Genomic DNA, 23492 nt, shown 5'->3' on the forward strand with positions numbered 1-23492 from the left:
ATAACTGAACCTCAGATTCTTTATCTTCAGAATGGGATGACTGAGGCCTATTCAGAAAAATTGTGAGAAATGAATGATATTTGTATGACACACCTAGCACATTGGAGAGCTTATTGAATAAAGGCTATTTTTATCATCAGTATTACCATCTTTGTAACTATTTATTATTTATACCTTTGGAGTATTTGGTTATCGTCCAACATGGTGTAGAAAGAACTCAATAAGGGAAAAACTTACTATTGGGTTCTATTGTAAAGGTTTCTAAATTGTCCTCAAGTCTTCCCACTGGCTCTCAGCTCCCAAACTTGGTCATGCTTAGTATGAAAGATCCTGCAATGTCATACACACAGTGGATACGGGATGTTCCTTTATTCTCTAAATCAGTGTTGAAAACAATAGCCATCTAAACTGTAATTACATATATGTCATATATTAACTCATGATATACCATGGACTTTGCATCCCAGGCACCCATGGGGATTTAAAAGAGTGTGTGCAACTCCCAAAGGACTTTCTCCATGAAGGGAGATTCGAATCTCCCCAACTCAAGGGGGCCACTTCCATGCAGTGTTGCTGTGCACCCAGATCACATGTACCATCCACTAGCCACACTCACCTTTACCCCCTGTTCTTCTCCTTTCTGTGGCCTCTTGAGAATGGTTGAGAAGTCTTGGTGGAAATGGAGCACCACTAGGCAGCCTCACTGACCATATCAAAATGCAGTCATAGACACGTTCAGGCAGAAGTCTTCGTGTCTTTCATTCAGCCTTGGGCAGACACTTAATATGGGTCTGCCCTATCTGAGAGCTGTGGTCCTAGAAGCAAATGCGAAGTCATCTAAGGACCAGTGCTGGCCTCGAGAAGTTTCCAGTCTCCTGTGTGGACGAGCGTGCCGAAGGACACTAGCCAGCAGCTGCCGGTAGAGGCTTCAGTTGGCTAATGGGGCAGGGCTCATACACTCAGCATCATTATCAATGTCAACATCAGCATCATCCAAGAGTCAAAGGAATTATTTCCCCTGTCAACCCAGGAGTGATCAGATGGACAGTGCATGCTAAGTACCAGATGAGCAATACATATAGAAAATGGTTCAATAATTCAGAGAAGGGAGGTCCAGGAACCATCTTGAAAGAATTGGATCTTAATGATGTTCATAATCTGGACAGCCAGAGAGAAGTGGGATATCAAGCTTTACTTGGGCAGAATTTGTAAATAGAGGATGAGAGCTGAGCTGCCCTTTCACTGTTTTCAAGGAGATGTAGCATGGAGGGTTCCTGGAGCTGGGTGTAGGAAGGACTGTGTAAACTATGAAAAGCCCAGAAAGTCTTGTCTTCTTAGCACCTCCTCCTCCACTTTCTTAATCTTGGATTCTTTCCTCTCTCAAAGCCGTCAGCCTGCAGCCTCCTGCCCAGCTCTGCTGCACTTGGGGCAACTTCAATCCCATCCTCTCTCTGGCCTCTTCTCTCTTCCCTTCTTGCTTTTGTCCCCTCCATGTACCCACAAGTGCCTGCCTGGCATATAAAATGCTTCCCTTGTGTGTTCCAGTGTCCTCTTCTGTAAGTGAGAGTTTAGGAATCCGTCCTGAGTAACTAACACTAAGTGCGCCCTGCTTGCCCTTAAGCCACCCCTGCCTCCACCTGCTCCCCCAAGTCTTGGGGTACAGAATACCAAACTCCACAAGGGAAACCTGGGCCAGGGCCTCCTCAACGTCGCTGAGCTTCAGGCAGGCCAGGCCTCATTTGCTGTTCCCAGTTCTACTTAGGGAGTCCACGCCCCCTTGGATGGCCAGGGACTGCCTGCCCCTTGCCCCAGGCTCGCGGCCCACCATGCCCTCCCAGGTGCAGGCAGCTCTGGGAAGTGGGCAAGAGCCCCAGCTTTGATCACACACACAATAACCTCAGCACCGAGGCATCCATGCTAATCACTTTTGATTACGAATGGATTAAACGGGACAGCAGCTGCACAGGGCTGCTTTGATTCAGGCCCGCTCAGTAATGAGATGCATAGGCGCAGGCTGGAAGGCTGCAACCAGGAGCTTGGCCCAGCCCCCAGCCCGTCTTCCTCAAGGGCACCTCCAGGCAGGGGGCACCACTCTGAGACCCAGAGGAAACTGAGACGACTCACTCCCACCCTACACTCAGCTGGCCCTGGGGTGCCTCAGCCTCTTTGAGGTAGCCCCATGGCCGCCCTGCATGCTGTGCCCTTTGCCAGGCATCCAGCCATGCTCTCCATCACAGCTGTGGGAAACACAGCTTGTTCTCTCTCTGTTCCCGTGAGGCAAGGTGTGGAGCCGCTGGTTAAACAGCAGCTGCACTTCTGAGGTGAATCTCAAGTCCAACTCAAGAGCAGCCAGGTCCACAAAGGCTCCCTGGTCATTTGGCTTTCTAGAAACAGTAGCAAAATATATCCTCGGTAATAGCCTTTGTCTGTATAACAGGTATGAAGGACTTTCATGGGCCCCATCTCATTTTATTTTCCCATAGATCCTGTGAGCTAACCAGGATTTTTGGATATCTTTCAGAAATAAGGAAGCTGAAGTTCAGGTAATAAAAAGTCTCTTCCTGATGCCTTTGGGTACCCATCCTAGGGACCAGCATAGGCTCTGTCATTCAGCCACATAACCAGCTACCAGCTCCTCTTTTCCCTTATTGGAGAGTGTCCTGAATATATCTAGTTTCTGATGATGGCCCCATGAAAGCAGTGGCTGCCTGTCTGTGTCTATTTTTGTGTACAGGCTGAACCACCCTGGGGTTGGTGGGTATGAGCAGCTGCCCTGGCTAAATTGCAAAACTCCAGGGAGGGAGGGGAGATAAGAGGGATTTGGCACTGAAGCCAAGAATACTCGGGGCTGTTAGATGCACTAATAAATTTGACCTTGGGACATTTAATATGTGGCCGAAATTGTTTGAAAGAACTTTGGGGATCCCCTGTTTCTAATAAAAGCTTCCATGGAAAAACCAGCATTTCCTCCTGCCCACCCTTGCCGTCAGTCCAGGAAAGCAAGTTGCCAACCTTCTGCTGAGGTGGCCACTTAAAACCTAGACTCAAGGAGTTCCTGTTGTGGCTCAGAGAGTTAAGAAGTGGCCCAGGTCCCAGATGCAGCTTGGATCTGGTGTTACTGTGGCTATAGCACAGGCTGGCAGCTACAGCTCCAATTTGACACCTGGCCTGGAAACTTCGTATGACACAGATATGGCTGAAAAAAACAAACAAACAACAACAACAACAAACCCAGACTCACGATAAAGCTTCTAGGAAGTACATGAACCTGACTCTGGCTAATGATACAGCGTAGGCCTCACCGTGAAGAAACTGAGCTCCAAGAATGATGAGTGAGTGGAAGAAGGTCATAGTGCTGGGTGATGACAGGATTTGGTGAGAATTAGGAGTCCCAACCCCTGTCTGGCCTTCTTACTTTTTTTTTTGTCTTTTTTTTGGTCTTTTTAGGGCCTCGTCTGCGGCTAATAGAGGTTCCCAGGCTAGGGGTCCAATCAGAGCTACAGCTGCCAGCCACGGCCACAGCAATGTGGGACCTACACCACAGCTCGGGCAACGCCAGATCTTTAACCCACTGAGCGAGGCCAGGGATCGAACCCGCAACCTCCTGGTTCCTAGTCAGAGTCCTTTCCGCTGCGCCATGATGGGAACTCCTAGCCTTCTTTTCATATTATGGATCATAGAGTGCTTCCACTTAGCAAATTGTTTGTCTTCGAGAATGATGCTTATCTACAGAAGTACCTTTCCCAGAGTGCTCTGCTTGGCAATTTCTGTTCCATCCTTTGGAGCTCAGGAAAGTCTTCCTTGACCAGCCCCCAGTTCTCTGACATACCCATACATCTTCCTCATACTTTTTTTTGGGAACTTACCTCAAGTCTAAATACATTTATTTATGTTATTCAAAATAATTGTCTCCCTGATCAGATGCTCATGTTTCATGAGGGTGACTACTGCATCTTCTTTGTTCATTGAGGTATCTTCACATTGCAGGGTCCTTGGCACTCCCATGAGCTCAGTAAGACAAAGCTGAAATTGAGGCCTGAGTGAAGCCAGCAGACAAGAGGGTAAATGGATCTTCAGGTCTAAGAAAACTCACTCCCAACCAATTCAACCAGGACGGAGATGAAACAGGGTCACATTCAGCACTATCTTAGTCTGTTTCGCTGCTGTGACAAACTGCTATGGACTAGATGGCTTATAAACAATAAAAATTGATTACTCATAATCCTCGAGACTGACAAGTCCAAGATCAAACCATTAGCTGAATTGTTGTCTGGTGAAGACCAGTATTCTGGTTCATAAAGGGCTGTCTTCTCACTGTGTCCTCATTGGAGGAAGGAGCTAAGGAGTTCCTGGGGGTCTCTTTGATGATAGTTCTAGTCCCATTCATGAGGGCTCCACCCTTATGACTTAATCCCCTCCCAGAGGCCCCGCCTCCACATACCATCAGGTTGAATGTATGAATTTGGGGGGCAAACACGTATTCAGTTTAAAGCAAACAGATTCATCACATTTATCTGGGATTTGCTCAGGTTCATCTTGAGTCCCTGATAATTCAGATTTCTCTGTATGGTCTACACGGTGATAAATCCCACATACCTTTCAAGTGTCCCTTGCCCAAGGTGTCCTTGGTGTACTTCGCATTCTACCCAGGGCGGGATGTGCATTAGTCCAATTGCCACTGTGCCCCCAGTTCTGAGTTGAGGCTCAGTTCTCACCACACCTGATGCTCTTGGGTTGTGAACATGCCTACACCACCTCCCACCCTGATCTTAACTTTTCAAAACGGTGACTCCCTCCTTTCCACTTCTTAGGCCAAAGACCTTGGCATCCACCTTCCCTCTGTCTTTCCCTCTCACGCCACAGCTAATCCATCAGCAAATCTGTGGGTCCTTTCCAGCATAGCAGTGGGGGAATCTTGTACATTGCAACTCAAATTGTGTGCTGCTGCACTTCGCCAGTGACTCCATGCCTTTCAGAGTGACATCCTGCGACTTATGCCTCTGGACTAATACTTGATGGCTCCATGTGACACAGCCTTGCTCCACTCCCATCTCCAGCCACCATTCCCTAGCTCACTTGGCCCCAGGGACAGCAGTCTCTTTGCTGCCTCACCGACACATTGAGCGCATGTCCCTGTCAGTAACTTTGCATGCTGTGTTCCCTGTTTGGACTGTCTTCTCCCAAATGTCACACTTATAACCTATCTTTTATTACAATTCATAGGTTATATCACTGTTGTATTTTTATGGTTATTTTACTTTATTATCTCTTTTAAATCAGACATTTTTTCCTTTCTTATATCCTACTTCCTAGAAAAATAAATATTTATTGCATGCATTTATTGCATGAATATCAGCAACCTTCACCTTTACTCCATTCAAAAGCTAGGCTTACTTCAGACAGGTTTGCACAGAGGACATGTTAATTTCTGAGCTTGTTGGGATGTCCATTTCAGGCAAGTCACCTGGTCTGAGTTCCAGTCCAGTTGTCAGTGGTCTTCAGTGGATAGTCTTGGGCATGGTGGTGTGCTGGCTCCAGCTCTTGGTGGCCGTGGTCAACTGGACACATCTGTTTCCAACTGTATTCAGCGCTTTTGGTCTGGGTGCTTGAAGTGGTGGGAGTATTTACACTGTAGAAATTGACAAATTCCTTACATCAGTGTTTTTTGGTTTTTGTCCCCCCCCCCGCCCCCGCCACACACAAAGAGTCAGCTATTAGAGATTTTCTAGGACAAGGTTTCTTAGTAAATGTTACTTCTCCCACTGCACAGTGTGATCAGCTCTGAGAGCCACATTTTAAGGGAAGTGTTTATAAGCGAGATGGTGGTGACAGGGAAGAAAAGTTGAAAGCCCTTGGACATTCCCCCTGGGGATACATGTGATACCTGATCATCAAATATATCAGGGATGGCCAGTGTCAGGAGGACTAAGCACTATTGTGGGCAGATGGGCAGGACTGGAGAATGTGTGGGAGAGGATGAGTCTGAAATCCTCTAGGTTTGGTGTCTGGCTCTAATTTGAGATGTGGGGCCTGGAGTGGGTTGATTAGTTACCTTAAAATGAAATTTATATTACCTATTTAATAGGAAGGTCTTGACAGTAAAAAAGAAAAAAGAAAGAAAGAAAAGAAAGAAAAAAAGCATTCAATTCCATTTCCCCAGAGCTGAGGGGTGAGTTTTAGTGAGGCATGTTTCAAGTGAATAAAAGTAGAACTTGATAGAGACTAAAATGGCAAGTGAAGCTCCTCAGAACTGTCCAAACTGTTCACCTTCAGAGAAGTTGGAGAAGGGGATTCCTGTGTTGGAGGGAGGCTGGTCTGGATAACCACACCCTAAGATCCTGTCTACACTATTTCTAAAGCCAGAAACGTCCCTAGGCAAGTCACTGACCAGTGTTTTCTTTTTTCTTTCTTTTTTTGCCTCATTTCCTCCATCTTTCAGACAAGCAGAATGGTTTCTGTTCCTTCATATTTTTCATTGTTGTTGAGATGATTAAGTGAAATCATCATTTGAAATGTTTATGGGTCCAGGAATAAAGGTACTTTTATCATTCTCATACATAACTATTCTTATAATAAAAACACTACACGTTGGGATGGGACAGCATTCCCTATGACATGGCAGTGAAGAATCCCTGCCAAGTTGCACACAACCAATAATAGAGGGTAAATAATTAAAAGACAACTCTATTGTCAGGTCTTTTGTCTATATTATGTGGAAGTAAGCTTGTGTGTCTTAGAATTAGCATGCTTGTAATATCCCACTGGGTCAAGGAAAGCCTTAGGGCGGATGGAGAGATTGGGCCACTGCTGTTGACATTCACATGCTTCCCATTTAGCCATGGCAAAGAGAGTTGCTGGACACAGCTAGATATGTGTGTCTGCCCTCTTGCTCCTCTTCTGCTCCTCGATGAGTCTTCTTCATACAGCTCACCATGTAGCAATGGGGCCTCTGCCCTCTGTATTATGGGCCTCGCTCACCTCTATTCCTAGCTACAATGCCTTAGATCTGAAATTTCTTTTTATCAAAAGACCTGAGGATCACTTTTTTTTTTCCTGCCTGTTTATAAGTGAAGCACAGCAAATAGGTATCCTGGGAATAGTTGCAGTGTGATTATAGTGTAATTGATTAATAGTAGATATGCTCCTAAAACCAGGTAGGAAGGGATGTAGACAGAGACAAGAGGCTGCTTAACTCCATGCAAGGCCAGTGAGGGATGGAGAGCCTAGATTCCCACTACACTTAGGCCTCACCACCTCCTCAGTTCTACCAGTGGCCTCCTTGCCATCCTACCACTCTGCCATTTTTCCTGTACCTCACCCCTAAATGCCCTTAGTAATAGACAGTTTGCATGAAGCCTGATAATGCTTTAGGTGAATAGCCAGGCCATCCATAGCCTTTTCCAGATTCACAGTCTGTCAAATTGTGAGGTAATCTTACAGAATTCCTCATGTAGAGATGGGAAATACTAAGGGCTAGGCAGGAATGTGACTTGCTCAAGGTCGCCAAATGAAAAGCCAAATGTTGCTGCAAAAGTGGACATCGCTGGTCCCTGTGGTGGGCCCTTTGTGCTAAAAATAAAAGGCTTAGGCATGTGATAACTAAAGGGGGTCTCAGACTCAGTTAGCAGTGACTTCCGGGTCCTGCTGAGGTAACATCTGTGTGTTATGTTGATTTTGCTCAGGCTCAGTGGGGAGTATGCAGAAAGGCATCACCCACTGAGCCAGCCAGAAATTCTGGGCAAGTTTGTCCAAAACTGGGTGGACACATGCTTTCAGGGAGAACCAATTAAAGGGTATCTTATTTGGAGAAGAGGTCCAGGGAGATATAATCCACATCTGATGGACTCTGATGAAAAGAAAACCTTCATTTTGCAGATACCTCTTTGAGATGATTTTTTTATTCTTGAGAGTAAAGGCATAAGAGCCCATTTTTTGCATATTGTAGTCCAGGCAGCCCTACGTGAAACAGATATATGCACACCCCAGCAAAGACGAGTTAGTGGTGAGCCAGCTGTTTCCAGAAGTCCTGTATAAAATCCAAGAGGACTAGATTTTTAATGAAGTTCCAGGATGTTCATATTTCAGAGAACATTGCCTCCTTCAGAGTTGTCATGTGAGGGATCTAGTCCTGTGAACACTAGTCATGGGTGTTCTCTTAGCTTAATACACTGGCAGAAGCTGTGGCAGATGCTATAGAAAATCTTGGATGCTGAAGAATCATCTGGAAGCAGCCAGATGTCTCAGTCCTCAAAGAGCTCCCATCCTGGGAATGGCAGGACTGAGGGAATACTCAGCCAGCACAATGGCTATAACACTGTACAATCTTACAGCGCAAGAGCCAGACCATTTGTGGAAGAGCTTGCATATCAGTTGTGCAAACAGTTTTCAAATAGACACTCAAAGAGATTTTCATTTCAACCAATAACAAAACATATAAACAAACATGTTCCTCTTGGTTAATTTTAAAAAATAAGCAAATAACCTGATTTACTTCTTTAAAAATACTTAGAAATGAAAACCAAAGGGGGAATAAAAAAGAAAGCTGTAAGTGGAGGTATTTGGTAAACAAAGAATGTCTTTTGATTTTTAGTTTTGTGAAGGCTATTTCTTGAAAATCCAAGGAGGAACTCAGGTTTCACTTCTCCATCTTTGATGAAGATGGTTGTCCGTCTTCCCTAAAGGTCCCACCTCCTGCTGTCCAGTTCCTTGATCCTGTCAAGTGCAGAAGTGTCCCTACACCTCATGCTCCTTCTAGTTCTCATGGTGTGTTGGATTTGAAGAGTGCATACTAGCACGTTTAATGCCTGGCTTTTCCTGTATTATTAAAAGTGCCTTCTTATGTGGTCAAATGACATTACTCTTCCTTGGGATTCAGCTCTCCTCTTCCCATCCTTGGCTGCCCTTTTTTCTAAATGCCCCCCCCCCCCATTGTGTCTTAGCGCATGTCTCTAAAAGGCAGAGATCTTTACTAGGTGAAATGAGGTTACCCACGAACGCACTTAGATTATTGACAGTGCCACACATATGTAGTAGTTAAGAATGAAGATATGCTTTGGTTTCAGATGGAACCGAGCATGTTCTCCGGTCCTGTCAATTACTGTCTTGTGACTTTGAATTAGCTGTTTAATGTAGCCAAGTTTCTGCTTTCTCATTTATAAAATGGGTATAATCATAGTACTGCCCTAGGAGGTTCTCAAGAGGATTTAATGAAATGAGCTGATCCTTGGAAAGCGTTTAGTAGTTTATGGGGAGTCTTGGCATCTGTGTTGGTGCCTTGAACTTGGCACACCCTTATTAGCTGGAAGGAAAAAAGGAAAGGAGGAAGGGAGGAAGGAAAAGAGGGAGGGGGGCAGAGGGGTAAGCTTGGTTACAGAGAGAGGTCCATATGGTGATTATCAATGTTTGCAGCTGTGCCCAGTGTTCAGTGCAGTCTCGAATGAGTCCTGGGTCAGCCAAGGGTTCCAGAATGAAGCTCCTTTGAAAAAATGTCAAGCTGAGCTCAGAGAAACATGGCGGAGGCGGGGGGGATCAAGATGATAGGGTGTACCTTAGATGCCTTCACCATGAGGCTGCATGGGGTTGATGGGAAGAGGGAAGCCTGGTTCCTACCTGCATGGCGGGTCATCTGGGGCCTGGCTGATAGTGGTACCAATATCCCTGGGCCAGGACTGACTCCTTAACAGAGCAGAGAGGGAGAAAGCACCAATTTAGGGATTCCTGAAGGGGTCATGGATACTGTAGACAGAGAACTTGTCGTTATTCAGAGCTATATCCAAATTCCAGTTCTGCCACTTTTTACCCCATAACCCTGGGCAAATTAGTTATCCAGTTTGAGCCTCGGTGTGCTGAACTGTGAACTAGTCAAAATAATACTATCCTGCTTTGATAGTGTGAAGATTATGAGGGATAATAGAGTTAAAACATTTACCTGTATAGACAAAAGTAGGTTCTGAAAAATCAGTTGTTTTTTCTATTATGATTGCCAAGATTTCAGGGTAAGCTTTCAAAGGAGGACATCCTTCCACTTTACCTGAGGCTGACAAAAGCTGTGGCTACCTGCAGCTGCAAGGCTTAGCTCTCATTGGGTACAGCTTGACTTTATCCCGTTTAGATATTTACCTGTAATTGTGATTAATTGCTCTCTATTTGGCCCTAGGGACCCAAATTCTTAGCCAAATTAGCTACAGTAAGCTGAGGAACAGAGATTTTGACTCCAATGCTCAGATGCTCTCTGAAGCAATCACCCTTCTGACTTTTCCATTCTCTGCTGCTGAGTGAACTTAGGGGTATAAATCGATTTCCTTGGATTCACCAAGGGGATGTGTTAGAAAGCTTAAATTCTAGTCTTGGAGCCAAGTGAGCAGATCATTTGGTCAGTTCTAAGCAGAAATTCAACACGTGACGAGTAGGTGGAGATGAGGATGTACCCGCCCCAGTATCCAACTTTGCTTGGCGTGTGTTCAGGGAGAGAAACCTCCTTTCCTGGCTTTTTATGGGCTTTGGGAACAGCCCACAGATGCTTGCAATGCAATGTGAATTCCACCTTTTGTTTGAAGGAAGGAACCTACAGCCTAGATCGTGTGCCTTAGAAGTAACATGTCTTTAGCTCCTTACTTTCTTGATAAGTTAATTATGCTTTCTTAAGTGTATAGTTTGGTGAACTTCAGATGAAAAGACTAGACACCCCTGCTAGCAGAATGTAGAAAGAAAGGAAGAGAAAGCATGATTCCAGTGAATAATTCATGGCAAGTATTAAAGGTTGTATTCTTAAAATGAGGTCTGGCTGTGTATCCATTCTGCTTCTAGTAAGAGATGACTCTCTTAGCATCTTTTAAGAGATGAGCTGGTTCATTCTCTTCCCCCAGGTATGTTCTGTTAGCACTGGGAAAGGCTCACTCCCCTCTGTAGATGTCTTCTCTTTTAAGATAGGCGTTTTCAATTTTTATTTTTTATTGTTTTTAAATCAAATAGATCGTTAATGGAAGTGCAATATAAAACACCAATAAAAGTTATTCTGGTCTGGCTAAAGTGGGATAAGGGCCTGGAACGCTACATCTCAACTTCTCTCACCTGCATTGCCATCCCTAAGAGCCTTCATTGGAACCCAGGGCTCCTTAGGGGCAGTTTGAAACCACTGTTCTAGCGGTTTCCTATGTGTGGTTCATTCTAAAATGTCAGAGGCAACGTAGAGGACCTGACAGAACCTCTAAAAACACACATTCCAAAAATTGCAGGTAGTGAAAAAGAACATGCATCAGCCAAAACAGGCTCCCATGTGTCTCTACCATCTACAAATAGTATAGCCTCAGAAACAACTCAACCTTCTTGAGCTACTGTTTATCAAGATGCATAATACATGAGAATATGAACATTCATGTCATCAGTTTACACCAGTTTAACTTTGTAAATCTCCCACGCAATGCCATGCAAGAGGCCCTACATCCATGAAATCCAGTTGCCTTGGTCTACAGAACAAGGAATTTAAAAAGAATTCTTCTGGGGAATTCAAAATGGTCAGGATGAACGTTTCTAGGTTCACCAGGTTCAACCAACATAAAACAAAACTTCTTGTCTCACTAAGTTCTAGATTAGGGCATTCAGAGGCCTTTTCTTTCATTAGGTCTCTGTACTTATGGCTCTAATCTATAAAAAGGATTGAATACATTCTCACCCAGAAGTTGAAATGGCTGTGACCTGGACAATAACCAAATATACACACTACTGTAAGAGCCTGGATATTATGTACAAGGTCATACGTGGAACCTTAGGGGGAAAAATGTAAACGCCCTTTTGGCTGCATATCTAGGGGAATTTTTCATAGATCTCACCTGTAAATATTAGAACCCCATCATTTAAAAAATAATAAAAGAAAAATGTAAGCAATCAAGATCAGGCTTGCTGGGAGATATATTCAGTTATTATTAGTCATCCTGGCTGCTCTTTGGAATAGAGCCTGAAGCTAAGACTTGGAGGTATCAGTGGTTTCAGGTTTAACCTTTAAATTCCAGGAGGTTGAGGGGATTTAGCAAAAGGACGCAGCCCAGCTATGATGGCCACCTCAAGCGTGTCACTTACTTCTTAGGCTGGGGAGGAAGCTGATTGCCTGGCCTCTGCATTGCCCTCCCTACATGATTTGGCATTTAGAACTAATGCTTTCTGAATTGTAGGGTTGGGTGGGGCCTCACTGGGATGCTGACCCCATGCAGCAGCCTGAGTGACCATCTGTCTAAATTCCTGTTTGCACACTGGGAATGGAGACGCAGGACAAGACTATCTTCTCACCCTTCCGTCTGTCCTTCTGATTAGGAATTCTTCCAGAGAGTACAGACAACCTCTTAGAAGTGTTTTGTGCCAGAAAGTTCCTGGAAAAAAAGGGAGAGAGACTAGATAGAATCTGTTTTATCCCTGAAGTGAGACAGACACATGGGGTACTCGAACTGTGGTGCCTGAGGGAACATGGGATTCACTCTATAGGGGGTAAAATAAGCCCTGAGTAGAAGAAGTGACTCTTCAACTAGGCCTCATGGTGAGCGGAGGCAGACCCAGGCTGGAACACGGGTTTTCTCCCTCTGGGTCTAACTTTTGTACAACAGTGTCCATTTCTCATCCCTGTGAGGAGGAGCAACCTGTTGGTTCCATTTTCCCTCCGTTCATTCAATTTCCACATTTCCTTCTGCCTTCCTGGAATTTTGTCACAGGCTCACTCATGGTTGGTGGTTCCAGAGCCCATTCCTTGGTAGAAACCTTCCTTAGTTTTTTTTCCTTCTCTCTACCTTTACCCCGACTACCTTGCCACTCCCTGCCCCCCACTTTTGAATCACCCAGGCCCCAAGTGTTAGGGCATCTAGAACGTTCTTTCAGTTGCTTAGATATGGCAGACTTTGTTGTTTCCGCATTTTCACTGGGTAAGTCACTCTTTCTGGGCCTCTGTTTCCTAGCTGGTTTCTCACAACCTCAATCACAGGTACAACTGAGTGTTAGTCTCTGCTTGCTGGGACACTGAGTTCCACACAGGCTGTCCCCAGCTGTTTTGTGGGTTGCTGGCTTGGGGTAGGATGTCATTCATGTTCCATCTTATAGCCAAAGTAAGAAGCAAGTGACACTAAACAAAATAAAAAGGGAGAAAAAGGTCCATGTCTGGAGTTCCTGCTGTAACACAAAGGGATCAGCAGTGTCTCTGAAGTGCTCAGACCCAGGTTCGATCCCTGACCTGGCACAGTGGGTTAAGGAGCCGATCCCTGGCCTGGGAACTCCATATGCTGCAGGGCAGTCAAAAGAAAGAAAGAGAGAAAGAGAGAGAGAGAGAGAGAGAGAGAGAGGGAGGGAGGGAGGAAGGAAGGAAGGAAGGAAGGAATCCATTTCCTACAAAATAGGAAAGGGAAAGGAGAACAGATTGAAAAGAGGGTCAGCGAGGTAAAAAGCGTATTTAATGAAAGGATGATGTCTTTGAAACAGCGTCATCTGTTCTCCCCAAAGCCATCCTTGCTCTGTTCCTTTAACTATGTACCTGCCTACCTGTGCATCTAACCATCTCATATGTTGTCATCTACATCTCTGGCCCACAAGGGATGGAATATTTGAGGAGGGCAAACAACATAGGATCCCTAGCACAACCAGGCTTCAGTGTGTCCAGATGCATGTCGGCAAGGCTGAGACCCTTGTGGCCAGACTCTGGCATGACCCACGCTCCCACCACGTTATGTCAGCGACTCCCTTCCCAGACACAGATGTCCTGGGTCAGCCTGAGGAACTGGTGGCACGTACTACATCCCACCATACCCAGATGTGGCGTGTCCTTTTGATAAGCAGCAGCAGAGGGGAATGATGTTTCTGGGGCTGAAGGACATGGGGGATCATGGAGCAGCCTCCTCACTCCTTTGAGGCAAGGGCTGGGAGCTGTAGAATTCAGCAGGTTAAAACGAAGCTGCTTGAGGGCCAGTCAGGAGCCCATGGCGGTCCCCAGCCAGTTCTGTGCTGGCGTGACTTCTGGTGGAAAGCACAGGGAGGATCCCATTCAAGGAGGCTGGTGGAAGAGGAGTGCGGGCTGAACGCCTCTGCTTGAGAAGCTGAAGGCATGTCTCTCACCCAAGGGCCCCACAGCATCCTTCATCTTCCTCCAGTCCTACCGCTCCCCAGCCTGTCCTTTGGGCTTGGAGAGGCCAAGAAAAAAACTGAACTTGCACCAAGAGGGAAACTGCAGCTCCTCAAAAGTGGCAAGCAGGGTCACCCTCCTAATATTCTGGATGTGGACTGTTCCAGCGAGCAGCAAGACGTGTCAGGAATGAGAATGGCCTGAGATAGGGCCCCAGGACTGCAGCCCTGCTCCACCAGGGAGATGAAAGAATTTTCTCCTTCCTTTGCCTTTTAAATGTAATTCTGTCTACCCTTCTCCCCTACACCCGCCCGGCCCTCTTGCTGGTAGCCGTGCAGACGTTTAGCCATCCTGGGAAAAGGCAGGATCCTTTTCATTAACTTCAGCCTGATTGAAGTCCCCACAGCCACAGCAGATTTCATTTTCCTCCCTCTTTGCCTCCCTAGCTGGGATCCTTCCCTGACAGCTAGGATGCTCTGAGCAGTAAACTCTTTTCCTGTGGGGCAGAATGGGGATGGGGTCTGGTTGGGGCAACAGTTTATAGAAGCTCTGAATCAGTACTTTAGGGGACAGTGCTTTGTGGTAAAGGACAAAGTTCATCTCTTCTAGGCCATGCCTGAACCTCCCCTGAGTTCTGAGCCCATCTTTCCTCCCTTCAGGATGCAGGCCAGCAGCCAGCGGTACCTGACCCCCACCCACCCCCTGGTGTGAAGGTTGGACCAGACTGAGACAGTGACTAGTGGACATTTCTGCAGAGGGCCTTCCCCCACCATCCCTGCCCCCACACTGCTAGTTAACCCAGGCCTGTTGTTTGTTAACTAGCAGTGTGATCTTGAAGAAGTCCCTTATCTCTTCTGTAAAACAAGGACTTAGTCTGAAGTTTTCAGATTCGTTTTAGTGGTAGAACATCTGTTTCCCAAATCAATCTATCTACATGAAAGAAGGAGAAGCAGAGCTTCTTGGGTTGAAAGGAGGGAGAGATAGATGGGCACAGTGGGGATCATCTGTCTACACCACCTCTTCTTCCTCTGGCTCCCCAGCAGAGGTAGCTCCTGAGCCCCCTGCAGACACAGTCATTTCCCCTTCCCCCTGGGACCTTTGACTGTCCCTTCACGTCCTGCCACCCTGTAAACTAGAAGTCTTTTGGGGGGTCCAGATCTAGGTAGTCTGTGATTTTGAAATATGGGAAGACTTCCTGGTGGGTTTTTCTAATCCACATCTGAGCACCACCCTTCATTATTCCAAGGGTCAGTTCTGGGCACAGAATGTGTAGTCGTCTATGCAACCATTGGCTTGAGAAAGGGGAGTGTTCAAGGAGCAGCAAGTGTGTTTTGCCCAAGAGCTCAGGTATCTGTTAGAGCTAGGAGGCAGGGGCTGGTGGCTGGATGCTGAGGAGAATCAGGACCAATGGGAGAAGAGGTCACAGGGCTTGCCTGTGCTTGTTTCCCAGGTCAGAGAACACCTTGAATGTGCACTGGATTGTGTGAGAAACAGGCCAGAGTCCCCAAGGTAAGGTTTTCAGAAGTGTTAAAAGCTGATAAGCACCTTCCGGCTTCCCCCACCATCCCCGCCCCCACCCACCATCCGGTAAGCTAACCCACATGAACTGGGATAACCCCACTGAACGTTCTGTTTCATCTGTGGGAAGGGTAGAAGCCCCCACCCCCACCCTGCCGGTAGTGGGATAGTGGGTTCAGCCTCTTTAACTTTCATACTGTTCTTCCCTCAGTTTAACCTTGACTCTGCCCTGAAATTTAAGCCAGAATTCTCTCGTAAAACCTATAGCAGATAAGGAAGAGCATGTTCCCATCACTGGAGTGGATTAATTCATTCAGATATTTGAAGACTTACTTCATGCAGGAAATGCTATAGATGCTGAGTGTTGTTTCCTCTTGTTGATTTGAAGGATGTCATAAGCCGTCTCTCACATGTCTCAGCAACTTCGTCATTCTAGCCCTCATGTCTTGGTTGACAATATTCTCCGCTTTTCTTCCAAGTCATCTGAACAACTGGCATTTTTTGGCTCATTGTATGTCCACACTCTTCTCAATACTTTAAGAAACAAAGACGTTGCATAAGATATAAACCATGGTTTGCTGGGCGCAGTCTTGTTAGGCAAAAAAGGAAAATAAAAAATATATGCAACAGCACAAAATGGAACTTTAAATAATTGAGACAAATTGCATTGGTCTTTTTCCTTCTTAAGAAAAGGGAAAGAAGGGAAACAGGGAGGATGGGCTAGATACTGATTTTGTTGAGCTGGAGCCATAAGGAATAATAACCAAAAACACCATTTATCTCTCTTTGCAATCAAATGAGTGGAGAGGGTCATTTCTCAATCCTGAAACCACTGACCTGCATGAATAGTGCATGATAAGATGCTCTGAGGACCCTTGTGGTTTATTTTCTGTTGCAGTATATGAGAACTAGGACGAATTAGATGTTCTGGTGTCATTTCTGTTGTCTGTCTGGTGAACCTTGTTCAAAGAAGAGGCCCTGCCAGCAGGACAGGACTCGCGGGGCCTGGAGAGCTTGAGGCCAGATTCCTACTTGCCAGCACATGATGGTGGAGCTGTTCTTGCAGAGGCCACTCCCATGTCCATTCCACACCCCAGCCTGTCTGTCCCTCCTCCCCAGCTCTGTCCCAGCTCATACTCAAGTCAGAGGGCTGTGCTGTATTGATAAGTCCTGAAGAGTGGAGGGTTGTTGGCGATGAGATAAAATAATGTCTGAAAGGAAGGGTTAGTTAAGGGTCATTCACAGGGACACATGTTTTATGTCACTGCCTGTGGTTCATTTGACTGATAGTCTGGCATTCATCCTTTTTCCTATGTTGTGTCTTCTCAACACGTTTTCTCCAAGGTGCCTCCAATCCAGAGGCATCAGGTTATAGCAGAAAGAGAAAGAGCTTTGGAATTATATCGTTATGGATTTAAATCCCAAATGCATGTGCTATCTGGGTGACCTAAAAAAGGTTATTTAACTTCCATAAGTCTCAGTTTTCCCATCCATAAAGTGGAGACACTTTCTATCATGATTGAGTTAAGGAAATTAAGAAATAAAAATTCTGTAAAGCAACAGCCACTCTGCTGGGCAGCCAGGCCATCCTCAGTGTCTCATGATACCCTCCCTTCCTCTTTAGTGCCACCATGGCTGGTGGTGACAGATGCAAAAATGGCTGGCTGGGGCTGGTAAGCCCTTTTTCCATTTTCTTCTTCCCACTGCCTACCTGAAGCACCTCCCTGCCTGACGGCCTTTCTGTTTTCAAGGCTCAGTTTAAACTACATCTTATTTCAGTCACCACACCCTGACCTTTCTTGCTTTAAGTTCATGGTTTGACACTTAAATTCTGCTTCACTCTGCTTATACTGACACATGGATGTCTTATCGTTGGACCAAATTTTATGGCCCTTGAAGGCAGTGATGCCTTATAATGATGTTTGGCCCTCAGTGTCCAGTCAGGAGCCCTGATGGCTTATTGCTTGACTGTGTCTGCACTCAAAGGGGCTGCACTCAAAGGGCCTGCACTCTCTCAGAAGGGGGCCACCTTCCCCAGGTACCTTTCCTGTGGTTAATCCTGCCTGCAGGCCTGGGCGTGAGAAGAGAGGCGCATCTTTCACATTCTCTACCTCCTTCCTGCCCTGTCCCAGAGTTTACACCACTTTGAGCATCACTTTTGGCAAAGGCATTGAGAGAAGCTAAAGAGCCCAGTTGGGCTTTTCTGAGGCTAAGGCGCTGCAGCCCAGCATGATTTCCTCTCTTTCTTGAACCAAACAAAATATTGTTACAGCAAACATGAAATCTTTCCTATTTTTCACAAACGCTCTCCAGGCCTAACAAAGCTAGCAGTCACACTCCTTGAATCAAAATAAGCATCTGCCCTTTTTCTTTTTCCCGCTTTCCCAGAATTTTTGAACAACAATAAAGAATGTGATTATTTTGTTAATTCATCTTATGATTCCATTGAGTGCTTTTGGGAGAGCATGCAAAAATATTCAAACCTCATCTTTACCCTTTAATATTAATTAAACACAGAGATACGGAAAATATAACCTCTTATCTTCTAACATTGAGCACGATAGCTAGAGGCATAAGCCATGAAGACCTCAATGGTATATGAAATCAAGGGCAACATATAATAAAGGGAAACTGAGTCACGTGTAGCTGGGGAAAGGATCATTTTCACTGGTTGGATTTTTAAAAAAGAAGAAGCAACGGTCTTCCCCCCACTCCAAGGAGATGGGCCTGTAACTGTCTCTTGCTTGTGGTTTCACAGAGTGCTAGGAGGAAAATCAGGGACCCTCTCCCTAAGGAAGTATTTGGACTCACACATGATTTGCACTTAAAATTTCTGTGAGTCTGTGGATCTTCTGGAGTCCATCCGTAGTTGATGATCCCTAACTTAAGACTCTTTGAAGAATTAGTGGCACCTAGAAGGTAGGAGAGGGCAGCAGAGAGGATGAGAAAGTGAGAGAAGGAGAGTAGACACAAGGTGGAGGCCCTTGAGTCCAGCCCTTAGCCAGGAAGCCCTGCCTTAACCTTTGTGACTGTTGCTTTAGCTCCAGACCGGGGCCCTGGTGAGTTCATAGCTGACCAGTTGTCCTAGCGACACTGTGTCCAGAAGGGGAGAAGTATCACTAAGAAAAACTCCTTTTTTTCTTTTCCAGCTCCTCACAGCCAGTGACCTTGCAGCCAGCGACCTTAAAGGATTTCAGCCACAGGTAAGTTCCATGGATCCCTGTATGAATTTTGAGACAGAACATTCCATGTTTGGCTATGAGCAAACAAAGTTGGCACCAGACCAAACCCCCACCTTGGATTTCTAGCTTCTCTGAATTAAGGAACCAACCTTGACAGTGAATTGGTAGCTTGCCCTCTCCCTTTGGCTCCTTGCATCTCATCACAAACAAAACCACCACTTTCTGCTTTCTTAAGATTTTATAATGGGGAAAAAAATGTAGACCAAGCTGCTTGGAATGTGTGGTGGTAGTGGGTGGCTCAGCTCAGGAAAGGGTTAAACCAAAAAGGTAGAGGGTGGGGTTCTCCTGCATTTCTAGCCCCTGGGACAGGAGACTCACAATTGTGGAATCTTTGTGAACAAATGCTTTGCCGCCATGGTCTGGTGGCCAGGTTAATCTCAGACTCCTGTAGAAGCAGATGGTTGAATTTTGCTGATCTTGAATAGGAAGTGGACCATTATTATCTCTGGCCACAGTTCTGTTTAGAGGTGGCCATGAGCAAAGCACAAGAGGCATAGGCAAGAGCTCTCTGGAGACCTCCCTGGCAGCAGTGACAATCACCTTCCCTGTGTCTGGAAGGGGACCGACTGTCTACACACAAATGTGTAACCAACAGCGCACTCACACACACACAGACGCACACCGACACACAAAGTGCCTATGTTCCCATGGACCCCAGTGTAGACAGCATGTGTACAGAGACAGGTAAATACAAGAGCAAGAGCTGTGATGCCCCACCCCTCTTCTGTCCCCCTCTCAATAGGAAAACTTCTGTCACTCCCCAGTCAGTGCTGTCCCCGAGGCCCCCCGCTACACCTCTGCAGGGACTCGCAGGGTCAGAGCAACTAATGTCTAATAACAAGAATCCCATCTATTTGGGAATATTTTCATTAAACATCTTTTGCATCTAAGAGCTCACTGTACCCTCACTACATTTCTCCCATGTGGGTGCATCTTGTGAGTCCCCTTTATTGCTAAGGGAACAGGAGACCCCAAGTCCTGGGGAGAAGAGGCCCCAGACCACACAGAGAGCAAGGGACCAGAACAGGGAGTGGGGCATGAGATGCTCAAGGGAGAGAATGAACAAAATAAAGGGCTCTTTGTGAGAGTCAGAGATAAATTGGTGTGTCGTTGGGGTGTTTCAATCACAGCTTGTTGATCCTTCTGTTAGGGTGCAGTGAGGTTTTAGAAATTGCTAGCCAGTAAACCTTTTGACAGTATTGAAAACTGACAATTCATTAAAGTATTTCTTCACATTGTCACACAAACTTCCAGGTGAGGTCATGGAATGCAACACAAAAACAAAGCACAATCAACATGCACCTATATGCCACCTATCTCCACACCTCCACCCACATGCACTGGCATCTCAGTTAAGGATTTCTTTTTATCTGGAAATTTATAAAAATAAAGGGGGGAAAAGGCTTTGTGTGATGTTGTTTTGTGGCTTGAAAAGGATGCACAGTGCATTTATGAAGAGGGGTGTGTGTGTGTGTGTGTGTGTGTGTGTGTGGTTTTGGCATTGTTTCTGAGTTGGTCGTGTGCTCTCCATGTTTGATGTGATGCATTTCTAGATATTAGAGTTAAATGATCTATTAAGTTGCATATATTTGGGATCCATCCATAGCATTTGAGGCCATGGTCTTAAAAAGGCAGCTTCCCTGCCCCTCCCTCTGCAATAACTACGCAGTGGCTGGTGCCAATAGCTCACTGCCCTGGTCTGATCTTTCCACATTATTCCATTGCTGTGTCATCCCCTGAGGTTGGAATATGAATGCATATTTTTCACTCCTCAGGATGCATGTTCCGAGGCAGGAAGCCCTGGGAATCTTGTGGCTGGAGGGTAGTGCTGAGATCAAAGTCAGTTCTCCAGAGTTGTTTCTGAACCAGAAGGGCCTGGATGTGTCTCAGGTCCACCCTTACAGGTGCTTTTCCAAAGAGAAACAGAACACTGCCCACAGGCTTGGGGATGCCTCCTCCCAGCCCCACCGCACTGAATTGCTGGCTCCCGTTGTTGTTTTCCCTTCTCTCTTTGGGTTTCAGGTGAAAATGAGCCCCATGCGTCCTGATGTCTGAGATGACTCATGGGTATGCTCCCTTCCAGGAGCTGTCCCTGATGTCCAGGAGGGAGCTCTCTGAGGACCTCTACCTGGGGTCATTGTAACCGGGCCTGTCAGCTTTCACATGGTCCACATTCACTACTTGCATGTAAAAGTTTCGTTGTTTTGTTTTGTTTTCTCCTTGAAGCCTGTGCTGCTGCAGCGTCTTGGGGAAAATAGTCATGATGTCCTCCCTAACATTTGATGCTGCTTAGCCTTGCAAGTGTGGAGAGGGGTGAGCGCAAGAGGCTGGCCTCTCCCTTCTCCGTCTCTCTTCTCCTTTCTGGGTCCACATAGAGAAGAGGAGGGTAAGGAAGTGGCTGCCTTTTGCCCTGTGATTACTGGTGTGTAAACACACTGTGTTCACTCCTGGAAGTAAACTCATTACTTTGAAAGTAGAGCCTGATGACTGATGCTGAGATTCTATGGCCTGTATGATAGAGCTGGGAGTTCCTCCCAGGCTGGGAGCCCAGCCTCTGCATGGTGGGGAGAACTGTCTGATAGAGGCTACTCTTCTCAGCAGGTTTAAAAGGCACAGATAGGAGTTCCTGTCGCTGCTCAGTGGTAATGAACCTGACTTGTATTCATAAGGATGCGTGTTCAATTGCTGGCCTCCCTTAGTGGGTTAAGGATCTGGCATTGCCAGGAGCTGTGGTGTAGGTTGCAGACACGGCTTGATCTAGTGTTGCTGTGGCTGTGGTGTAGGCTGGCAGCTGAAGATCCGATTCAACCACTAGCCTGGGAACATCCATATGCCACACGTGTGCTGTAAAATAAATAAATAAATAAATAAGTAAATAAATAAATAAGGCACAGATGGAAGAGCTCCTAAAATTCACACCTAAGCCACCCAGACCCTTCTCTTCCATTGGTCTCCCTACCACCCCAAACACATCTCTCATTTTCCAACACCTTGCTCCTCTTTTGAAGGAATGTACACCCTAGGGTCTCTATTTCCATGTCTTCAGTGACGGGAAATGAGGACCCTCACTCTCCTTTCCCAGACCCATCCCCAAGGGTTAAAGCAGGCATTTCACTCCCTTTAGTAGAAGCCCCACCATCATAGGCTTTCTTCTTCATTTTAATTTTTACTCTTTTTTTCCTTAGCTTAAAAGCTATAAGTGTTCCCTTTAGATATTTTGGAATGTGTGAAGGTGGTCAAAAGGTACAAACTTCTAGTTATAACATAAATAAGTCCTGGGGATGTAATGCACAATGTGGTGACCACAGCTAATAATAAATACTGTATCATATTTGAAGGTATAAAAGGGTAGATCTTAAAAGTTCTTATCAGGGTTCCCATTATGGCTCAGTGGTTAATTAACCCAACTAGTATCATGGGACACAGGTTCCATCCCTGGCCCCTTTAATCCTCAGTGGATTAAAGATCTGGCATTGCCATGAGCAGATGTGGCTTGGATCCCTCCTTGCTGTGGCTGTGGTGTAGACTAGCAGCTGTAGCTCCTATTCAGCCCCTAGCCTGGGAACCTCCATAGGCTGTGAGTGCGGCCCTAAAAATACAAAAAAGACAAAAAAAAAGTTCCTATCCCAAGAAAAAAATGTAATTATGTGTGCTGATAGTTGCTAACTCTAAAAAACAACAACAACAACAACAACAAAAACTGATTGAAAGGAAGAAATTTGGAAAAAACAGAAAGACATAAGAAAAAAATCTCTTGTTATTCCACTCTAGAAATATTTATAATGACATTTTGGGATACAATTCAACAGTAGCTGTACCTATACATAGATATACATATTCATCAGCGGGATTTTTTTTTTTTTAATGACATCATATTTTATATGCTTTTTCTTACCTTCTTTTTTTTATTTGCATGCTTTTCATGTCGCTGGAAAATGTTGCAGCAGTTGGCTATTTTTGTCCACTTGCTAGGACCATCATTTATTCACCACGCCCCTCTTGCTAGACATTCCATTCCTTTTGCAGGCTGAGCTCTCCAGGAGCAATCCAAGGCAATTGCTAGATCCTGTGCCCTCATCTAGGATACAAATAGCATCCACGGTTTCTTGGCATTTTGTCCTTCTTTGTTTCTCAGTTCCTGCAGGCATGGGAGGGTTGCTTAAACTTTGCAGTGAAGTGTCCCTATGTGTGTGTGCCCATGGACGTTTAAGCATAGCCTGGGGCCCAAACTCAGAGGTAAGTTTCACCTATCCAGCCACAGCACTGGGAAAGCAACCTTGAGAAGACCCAACCCCCACAGAAGAGAGCACCCACTGAAGAACTTGCTCCTCACCTGCTCCATAAATGCCCCACTGTCTCAGAGGAGTGAGGATCCTTCTTTTAGGAAAAATGCAGTTTTGCTTCAAATGTGCCTCATATTGGCTGTTCCATAAAGGGTTACCCATTTTAAAGGGATTTCTAAAATGCCCATTGCTCTTATGGCCAAGGGGACATTGCTGTAAAGGGTAAGGAGAGTCACTCAGAACACACAGGAAAACGTATTTCAGTGCAGAAAAAACAGGGCTTTCTGTCACTGAACTGCCATTGCATTCAGAGGTGCCTATGGAGGCCTTTATGTGGGGCTCCCTGTTTGCTGCACA

The 23492-nt window shown here is 45.7% G+C and overlaps 1 protein-coding gene across 1 annotated transcript in view; it reads left to right on the plus strand.

Moving 5' to 3' along the window:
* Positions 1-23492, plus strand: part of SETBP1 (SET binding protein 1) — a 372210-nt gene that overhangs the window by 172882 nt on the left and 175836 nt on the right. The window contains exon 3 of the mRNA XM_047763919.1: positions 18760-18813. Within this exon, the coding sequence (XP_047619875.1) occupies positions 18760-18813 (54 nt within the window). The remainder of the gene's footprint in view (positions 1-18759; positions 18814-23492) is intronic.

Source organism: Phacochoerus africanus, chromosome 2, assembly GCF_016906955.1.
Source record: "Phacochoerus africanus isolate WHEZ1 chromosome 2, ROS_Pafr_v1, whole genome shotgun sequence".
Taxonomy (NCBI): domain Eukaryota; kingdom Metazoa; phylum Chordata; class Mammalia; order Artiodactyla; family Suidae; genus Phacochoerus; species Phacochoerus africanus.